Source organism: Rhinopithecus bieti, unplaced genomic scaffold, assembly GCF_001698545.2.
Source record: "Rhinopithecus bieti isolate Rb0 unplaced genomic scaffold, ASM169854v2 scaffold_19691, whole genome shotgun sequence".
In the NCBI taxonomy this organism is placed as follows: domain Eukaryota; kingdom Metazoa; phylum Chordata; class Mammalia; order Primates; family Cercopithecidae; genus Rhinopithecus; species Rhinopithecus bieti.
In genome coordinates, this window is record NW_016809781.1 from 360,142 (window position 1) to 370,055 (window position 9,914).

The 9,914-nt window shown below is 31.5% G+C and overlaps 1 protein-coding gene across 2 annotated transcripts in view; it reads right to left on the reverse strand.

The window, feature by feature from the left end:
* Window positions 1–9,914, reverse strand: part of BCHE (butyrylcholinesterase) — a 71,454-nt gene that overhangs the window by 56,351 nt on the left and 5,189 nt on the right. For both annotated transcript variants that reach the window (XR_001888837.1, XM_017890444.1), the window contains exon 2: window positions 7,146–8,670. Coding sequence is in view for 1 of the 2 variants with exons in the window: in XM_017890444.1 (XP_017745933.1) it covers window positions 7,146–8,670 (1,525 nt within the window). In the remaining variant the exon portion in view is untranslated. The remainder of the gene's footprint in view (window positions 1–7,145; window positions 8,671–9,914) is intronic.

Genomic DNA, 9,914 nt, shown 5'->3' on the forward strand with positions numbered 1-9,914 from the left:
GCCACCCTTCCTTCAGTGTGAGTGTGTGTATCTCAAATCAGAAACAAAATTGATTCCTTTAGGAATCTGTCAAATCTGCAATTTCTGATTATTACAATTAAAATTTAGTAAAAAGGTGAATATCTGTTTTCAAACTGTCCTGATTATTTTAAAATACCTTGTGTATTAACAACATTTGGCTTAGCATGTAATTTAGTCTTACCCACTCCCCATTACAAAAATCAAGAACTGTTCTCATTTACTTTTTTCCAGATCAGTTAACTTCAGTAGTGAAAATTTATTAATACATTTTGTTCAAGTTTAATAAATTGCTCATTCTGTGATAAATTTCCTTAAAGTGTAAGGGAATAAATAATAAATAAAATATTATGATATGAGAATAGCAGTTGTTGTGCTATGATGTTACTTTCAAATTACTTTGTTAAGTAGCTTGTGATTTTATGATATCAAAACAGGACAAAATAAAAGTGACATGTCAGAACATTTATTCCTGACAAAAAGCATTAGAAAATATTAATATTTCAGAGAGGTGCTGAATAAATAAATGATAAATAAATGAGGCTCTGAATGAATGAATGAATGAATGAGTGAAAGAAAAAGTATAGAAGCAAGTAAATTGCCTCAATATTGAAGTTTACCTGTATTTGTTTGAAAGCTTAATTGATTAATTAAGTAGTTTTGAGTCAGGAAATTAAACAATTGTACTTTTGTTTGGCACAGAATCTAAGTTTAATCTTAGATGAGATTAGAGCATGAGAAATAACTGATTTTTTTTAAATAGACAAGAGGAATACAATTTTCTGTCAATGACAAGTTTTAATGGCAATGAGATAGTTATATTTATATTCCCACTTTACAGATTAGAAAAAATACCACGGAATTTTAAGTAGTTTGCCTAAGTTTACATATACAAAGGATCTGTAGAAAGACTGACACTGGGCACATTACTTTGGCTATCACACGTGATCTGGAAGGCTGTGCAACTGCACTGTGAATGGTTTTCTCTGAGATTTTACACTGAAGAAGCTCTGAATGAAGACAGTACCAAGGGAGGATATTGTAAAGAAAAGATTATCTGCAAAAGTAGAAAGAAGCTGGAGGGGTTTTGAAATAATGATAACCTCCATTTTATACTATCTTACTAATTACATTTGGCATATTTTCCTTCTTTAGTGCTCTAGTCTTTTTCATAACCCAAGTTTAATTTCACCAATTTTCTGTACCATTGGGATAGTATTGACAATATTTCATTAAGTTCTGGTAACTTAATTTTTTTCACTATCAAGTTATTTATTGGATGGGTGATTGGTAGACGTATTATGTTGTACTGATATTTTTGCATATATTATAATGTAATAGACATAATGCACATATAGACCTGTGTGCTATTTAGGTAAAATTTTAAGTTCATTTCTACAGGTAGCATTAGAGGAAGAACAAAAGCAAATAAAATATATATAGGTAGCAATCCCAGTTAGCAAAGGCCTAAATTATATTGTGACTTCTATTTTGTAAGAAATCTTAAAACACTGAAACTGAAGACACCAAATCTGAATATCCTTTAGTGTTAGCTCAAAATAACCTTTAATTTTATTAAGAAATCAAATTTGAAAATCTTCCATCTCTTTCATAATTTATAAAGTAACTGAAAAATGAGTTTTATATAATTGAATGAGATCTATAAGGTTAAGATGCCCTTAAAATACCAATGGAGAGGAAAGTGTTGGACTTTCACTTTCATCCATGATAAGGTGAGATTAGCCTTCTCATCATAAACAATGATAATACTGGACAAAACAAACAAGGCAATGAATTTCAGAAACTGGATAATGGGCAATGCAAACCTATGACAGTTAAGAGAAGGAGAATGCCAATTGATAATGGAATAACTGGAAAAATAATCCTTGAAAACTATAAACTATCAGTACTGAATCAAGAAGGAATAGATGTCTAGATAGCTCTATATCCTATGAAGTATTATATTTATAATAAGATATTTTCCCATCAGGAAAACTCCAGATCTAAGTGGTTTCATTGATGAAATATGTTAAATATTTAAAGACTTAAATAATCTCAATGGTATGCAAACTAAAAAATCTTGAAGCAGAAGGAAGATTACTACATGTTTTTTTCTCAGAGATGAGATCTGTTCTGTCATCCAGGCTTCAGTGCAGTGCCATGATCATAGCCCACTACAGCCATGAATTCCTGGGCCCAAGTGATCCTCTTGCCTCAGCCTCCCAACATTTTTTGTTTTTTTGTTAATGTAGAGATGGACTCTTTCACTTTGTTGCTCAGGCTAGTCTCAAACTTCAGACTTCAAGCAATCCTCCTGCCTTGACTTCCCAAAGTGGCAGGATTATAGGCATGAGTCACCATGTTCGGCCTAAGATTATTCTTACATGAAAACTTCACAAATAAATTAAAATAAATAAAATTATATACTGATATTCCTCACGAATAAGAGGAAAACATCTATCAATTATATTATTATTAGAAAGCAATATAAAAATGACACTGTATTATGACAAAGTTGTTTTTATTCCAGGAATTCAAGATTGTTTTAATATAATTCACCACACTAACAAAATTAATGAGAAAACAAAGCAACAAAAACACGATGGTCCTTTCGACAGAAGCAGAAAGAGCATTTGTCACAATTTAATATCTATTTATAATAAAGATTCTCAAGAAATAGGAATAGAGGAGAATTTCCTAAATTTAATAAAGGGCAAAACTATAGTTAATACAGACAATACTAAAAAGATGAGCTTATTCCCTCTAAGATTTGAAATGATATGCTTTCAAATCTATTATTTAATATTGTGCTAACAATCCTAGAGAATGCAATGACAAAATCATCAACAAGAAAACAACAGATATAAATATTGAAAAGGAAGAAGCCGACTGTCCACAACCATTCACAGAAAATAGATTATTTAACCCCCAAATTAAAAATATTAATAAATCTACTAAACTTTATATGTGAAATTAGCAAGATTGCATGACATAGAAAATCAAGTGTATATTTAGATACTAGCAAAATATAAATTTTAGAATACATAAAACTCTTAGGAATAAATTTAATTAAATATATTCAAGGACTGTACATATAAAACTTTTAAATATTTACAGAAACTAAAAACACAACAAAATAAAAGGAAAGGTAAACCACATTCATGGATTTAAAAGCAGTAATGTTAACATAAACATTCTCTTTATATTAATCAATAATTTCAACACCTCATCAGCTTTTGTGAAAACTGAGAAACTGATTCTAATCTTTATTTGGAAATGCAAAACTAAAATAGACATAACTGTTTTTTTTTTAAATCAAAAGTTTTGTTTGTGAAAACAAAGTGTACTCCTTTAAACTCTCCAATTAAAAAAATATTGTGTAGACATACTATATAAGACACTCCAGTACTGGCATAAGAATAGACATTAGACCATTTAGTGTGACAGAATAAAATGTACTCATATATGGTCAGTTGATTTTCATCCACACATATATGGTCAGTTGATTTTCAAGAAAGTAGCCTAGGTAATTTAGTAAGTAAAGAAGTGTTTTTTCTAATGAATAGTGATGTAATATCTGAATATTTATATGGGAAATAATGAACCTCAACCCCTACATTAAAAGTTCACAGGTATGAATTTAAATATATTATGAATCAAAAGTAAAAATCTAAAACCATAAAGCAAAAAAAAAAAAAAAAAAAAAAAAAAAAANCTAAGGAAAATGGTTGAACAGTTTCTTTAAAAAATAAGCATGTGCTTATATATGTTCCTGCAATTCCTCTCACTTTTACTCAAAATAAGAGAAAAAAAAATCTTCTACAGATTTTGTACAAGACAAAAGTCTTCCAGAAAATATTCATAGAACGCTAATTGTAATATCCCCAAAAGGAAACAACGTATGGGTGAATGGATAAACAAGCAGTGGTACAATCATCCACAGGAAATAGTACTTAGCAGTGAATAACAAATAAACTCCTTACACATACAACACAGATGAATTGCAGCTCTGTTATGCTGAGCAAAAGAAGCCAGACACAAGAGTATGTAAGCTATGATATCATGAATATAAAATTCCAGAAAAGATAAAACTAATCTATAATAAAAATAGAATCAGTGATTGACTGGACATGGGAAGTAAGAGGACTGTTTGCAAAGAGATGGGGGGACTTTATTCTGAGGCAATGGAATTATGCTTTATCTTTATGGAGTTGTACATATTGGCAAAACTTACTGATCTGTATGTTTATTATGTATATTTTTATAGTATGTACATTATATTTCAATGACGATTATAAATAATATACATAGATTTACTAATTAAGAAGAATTTATTTAAACATTTCATGAATCATGAACTTGAAAACTCATTTTCCTAAATGATAATCATAGCTCTAATTCTACTTTTACTTTCTTAATAAGACATTTTGAAGTTTTGAGGAAGTAGACACTAGCAGAGTTTCTCAATCTTGGCATTAATGCTGGGCCTTCATCTGTACCCCCAGTAGTGACACTCAAAAAGGGCTCCAGACATTGTTAAATGTTCCTGAGGGGTAGAAAGAAAGGGTCCAAGGAGGAAAGTCTTTGCCCTTGGAAATTACAGATTTGGGACATCAAGTCTGTGGTCAGAAAGATGTGGATAGATTTCCAGACCTAACAGTTGTCAACTTGGTTTTCACTGCGGTTCACTTAATTATTCAAAGCTTCAATATTAATTCACATGTATACTTTGAAAATAGATAATGAACATCAGGATATTAACATTATGCTTGACATCAAATCAACCCTTAACACGAATATATAGTATTATTTTCTCTGTTCAACTGTGCAAATATCATCTATGAATAAAATTACTAAAATAACATCTTGTTATTGCTACACTACTTTACAGTTTAACTTTTTATAGCTTATGATCTCCATTACTTTTATTTATTATTTTTAAAATGTTAATTTTTATTTATTTCCCATTATAAGGGTAACATTAAATAACCTTATTAAATACTTAATAAATAATTACATAAATAATTATTAAATAATTAAGTATTAAATAATTAATCCTATCGTCAAAGATTTTCTTCTTTGGTCTATTATATGGGTGCCAAAAACAAGGCATTTAACACATCTGATTCTTTGTGCTCTCCATTATGAAACAAGAAAATGTAAATTCTTTAATTATTGCAACACGCAAAAGAAATGAAGTCTTTTGAAAAATTTAGGTTTCAATAATTTAAAAAATTATCCTTAAATCCTTAAATTATTTACAGTCCCTAGAATTTAAAGAGAGAATTAAAAACATATATAAATGATGTAATATGGATAAAGCCTCGAGGGAGAGAGCAGAATAAGATATAAGTAATTCTAACATAGCTCTAAAAATAAGCTGATGGTTCATTCCTTGAGCAGAAATTTATGCTGATGTTGGGAAGGAATAAAATATTTTACAGCTACAGGTAATATAATAACCCACATATCTTGAAAAGGCAATATAATATTTTTTACTCATACTACCTTTTACCAGCTCTCATTCAACCATTAGCTAAATATTTGTTAAGTATGATAGATACCCATCATAGTAATTCAATGAATATCAAATCAAAACCACAGATTCTGTTTCAAGAGGGTAGTTTAGTATAGTTGAGGAGGAACAGCTTACAATGAAAGAGGAAATAGACCAGTTACAGTCAACTTCTGTGAGAGTGAACAAATGCTGTATGAGATGTGTAGTAAATTAAGTCTTCAAAAATGTAGCACTTTGTCATTAAAGAGGAAAGAGGTGTTTTAAACAGGGCATATTGCTAGAAGAAAGTTCTAAGCTGTAGTTAAGCTGAGAATCTTTGGTATTAGTGAGATAACTGGCTCACCCAGAACCTGGTGTTACTGAGTAATGTGAGTTGCAGCAAGATTATAGAGGCCTTTCAATGCTAGGTGGAAGAATTATAACTTTTTCTACAGTGAATAAGTATTAAACGATTTGAAAAGAATTGTACAATTGATATTGTAGAAATATACACACAGTGACATGAAGTACAAAGAATTCCAAATGGAGGGTGGAAAAGAACACCAGAGAGCAGTAATGTAAGTATCAGCATTTGGTTTAGTTATAAAAGATAGTGTGAAAGACTGAATTACTGCATCAATCAATTTATAATTTATGTAAAAACTTCTTGTATAAATAAATTCTAAATGTCTATTTTTTAAAAACTATTCACATTGGTACAATTTACTCCCATGTATAAAATGTGGTTTTGGTTTACAAATGTAGTGGAAAGAAAAAAAAAATATTTTCTATGGATACAGGCACGCATTTAAAAAATACATTAAAAAGTCAGGAAACAACAGGTGTTGGAGAAGATGTGGAGAAATAGGAACACTTNAATAAAGTAAAAAATATGTTCTAAATGGTTATTTTCTTCTGATTCTTGAGGACATAATATCACAATATTTATAATATGTGGAGGAAATATGTTATTTGTAATGTCTCTGATTATCTAATATCAGCCATAACACTGCTCAGGTGGAGAACAGCTTAGCTAAACCCTCATGGCCCCAGTGAAACACAGGCTGCCTCAAATCTGAACAGGTCTATTAGGAAAAAAATAAAAACCAAACAATACAATGGCAAATGTTGTGTATTTTGGGTAATCTGAGGGCCAATTGCATCACGACCATGTTCCTTCAATTTCCTAATTGAATGAGATGTATTACTTCATGTATCAGGTACCAAGCTGAAGAGCTCGGAAAGAAACAGTCCTACTCTGACCTCAATCTGTGAACGTTGTAAAATTGCAGGTTAAAAAGTGTTCTCACATTAATTTTAGTTCTCCAACTAAGCATCTTTTTCTATACAAACTTTGGCTAACATTGTTGAAATCCTTTGAAATATTCTGGAGATGAAATCAGAAGATTTTTTTTATAAAATTTCTATGATGATGATTTCTTTTAAACACTCTGACACAGGGAGTTGAAACGCACTTCATAAGAAAAAATAAAACCAGCTTTGGTACAAATAGAATAAATAATTAAAACATTTCTGTGTCTTTATAATAAAGTTTTCCCCAGAGACCAAGCAAAGCTAAGCAAAACAGATCAAACCAAGTCAGAGAACAATGACAAAAATCAGCACTTACCCATATTTTGCAAAATTTGCCCACCGTTTCACTATGGATCTACTCAAAATTTCCTCAGCTTTTGTGTAATTAACTCTTCTTTCCAGAGGTAAACCAAAGACAAATTCAATTTCATAGCCATGCATCACTCCCATCCATTCTGGCCATGGAAGTTTGGAGGATCGGTGTTCAAAATAGTAGAAAAAGGCATCATTTCCCCATTCTGAGAACTTCTTGGTGAACTCCAAGGCAGGGCATATGATATTATAATCCCCAACAACATCATCCAACGCCTCACGGTAGTTTTCAGGTCTCTGATCATCTACCCAGTCTGTGTAATGAAAAAGGATGGATTCCTTTCCAAACTCACTCACACCTGGAAAAAATATTTTTAAACCTTCCTGAAATTCGTTTCTACTTATGATACTATTGTTGTCTTTGCTGAAGCCAGGAGCACCATAGACTAAAAAAGCTGTCCCTTCATCTTTATTGACACCCACCAAGATCTGGGTTTTCTTAAATTGTCCAAGTTCAAGTAATATGTCTGGCATGTCAGTGAGAAAATCACCATCCATGGTTGGACCAAAGTTTACTGACAAGAGAGTCCCATAGGGGACAACAAATGCTTCATTCAGAAGAATTTCTTGGGGATCTTTATTTCTAAGGCACTTGACTATTTCAGTCTCATTATCTCTAGAGCAACCAGTCAATTTAGCTAAGGTCAACGTTCTGTTCCTAGCTTCATAAAGAGATGTTACTGCCCAAGGAGCATTAGAGGATCCACTTTGTAGAATGGCTCTGGTGAACAATGAATGGCTTCCAGGAGAAAGCAAATGCAGGCTAACTGAAGCTGCTCCTGCACTTTCTCCAAAGAGAGTTACACTTTTAGGATTTCCACCAAAGGCTGCTATATTTTTTTGAACCCACTGAAGAGCCAGCTGTTGATCAAATAAACCCATGTTCCCTGGAGCCTCAGGATTTCCTGGCAAAGCTAAGAATCCAAGGGCACCCACCCTATAGTTCATTGACACTACAATAATTCTTTCAACCCGAGCCAGAAACTTGCCATCATAAACATGTAAAGATGATGTTCCAGTTTGAAAACCACCACCATAAATCCATATCATTACAGTAGCATTTTTTGGTTTAGGTGCCGGAATCCATACATTTAGATATAAACAGTCTTCACTGAGGTCAGTGTTTGGGTTCCACATCTCTGATCCATGGAAGCCTGGAAAACTTTGATCTATGTTCTGATAGCAAGAATTTGCATATTTTGTGGCATTCCAAATATCAGACCACTTGGTCAGAGACTGTGGCTTTCTGAATCGAAGTCTACCAAGAGGTGGCTGTGCATAGGGAATTCCAAGAAAGGCTGTTACCGTGCCACCAAGAACTGTTAAGTTCATCCCTCTGACTTTTCCATTCTTTGTTGCAATTACGATGTCATCTTCAGTATGTGACTTTCCAATAAGCATGCAGAGCAAAAGAAACCAAAAGAGAAATCTGATGCATATGATTGTGACTTTGCTATGCATATTGATTTCTGAAAAAGAGGTAAGTATAATGTTTTATAAGCCTTCTGCATATAGCATATTATACTTTACTGATGATAATTACCTAAAATATAGTAGTTAGTAATTCTACAAATTATGAAAACAAGAGATATTTTAGTTTTCAATTTAGAAAAATAATAGTGGAATGGAAAATAAAAAATATGCATTTTGGGGATATTTATTGCTAAAGCTTTGTAACGAAGAGCTAGTAGAATGTTTGTCCTAGTCAAATTTAATATTACTTCTGACTATATGTACAGTTCTACCAAAAAAGCAGTAAACAGTAGTCTACCTACATCAGATATAATTTCTACCTTGGTAAGAGGAGAAAATACAAGTTCATATATTCTCTGAAATATCATGACTGGCTGGTTCTTGGCAGCACTGTTAAGTAGGTTAAGAACTTTTAAGGATCAATAGATTGTCATTATTGTCCTTTTCTGTTTTCCTTGTCTTTTCTGTGGTCCCTTTTGCCAAGTGATATCTTCCTCTGTATGATATCTTCCTCTAGTATATAAACTGAAGATAATTTAGACAAATTATTCATAGAATATTAAGTAACGAATATATGGTAGTCACCATTATTCTACAAATTGTGAAAGCTAACAAACATGCTACCACTAGTAAGGGCTATGGAAAAATAAAGAGTGAAGGTTGAGGATATATTCCAGGTAATTTCTCTAAAATTTAATAAACATGAGGGACTCTCTATCACATTTATAATGTCAATAGAGAGAAGCAGGGGCTAGTATTGTAATGTCTGGGAGAAGATTGTGGTTTAAGAGGAATTTTATACTCAGTATTACTCAACATGTGTTAATATTTGTTATAGCAATTTGTTAACAGATTAAAGTATATGCACCTAGTGAAGCTAAATGTGTTAGCACAGTCAAAATTACTTGCATTTTTATAGTGAAAAAAATGACTGAAATTAGAGGATCGAAGCTTAGAAACTATTGGGCCACATGGCAGAAGCAAAAATAATCTTCGTGACCTACAAAATCATAAGTATTTGACATTTATGAAATATTAAACAATATTTAATGGATGACATAGACTATTTGGGGAGATCAAAGTTTTATCAGAAATTCATAATGCAGACATGAGTTTCTTTTCAATAAGAAAGAAATTAAAAATCAGATTTGGAAACTGTGACAAAAGGGACAGCAAAATGTAATGAAAATATCATTTAAAAAAACTAATGTCTCTTTTTTTTTTTTTTTTTTTTTTTTTT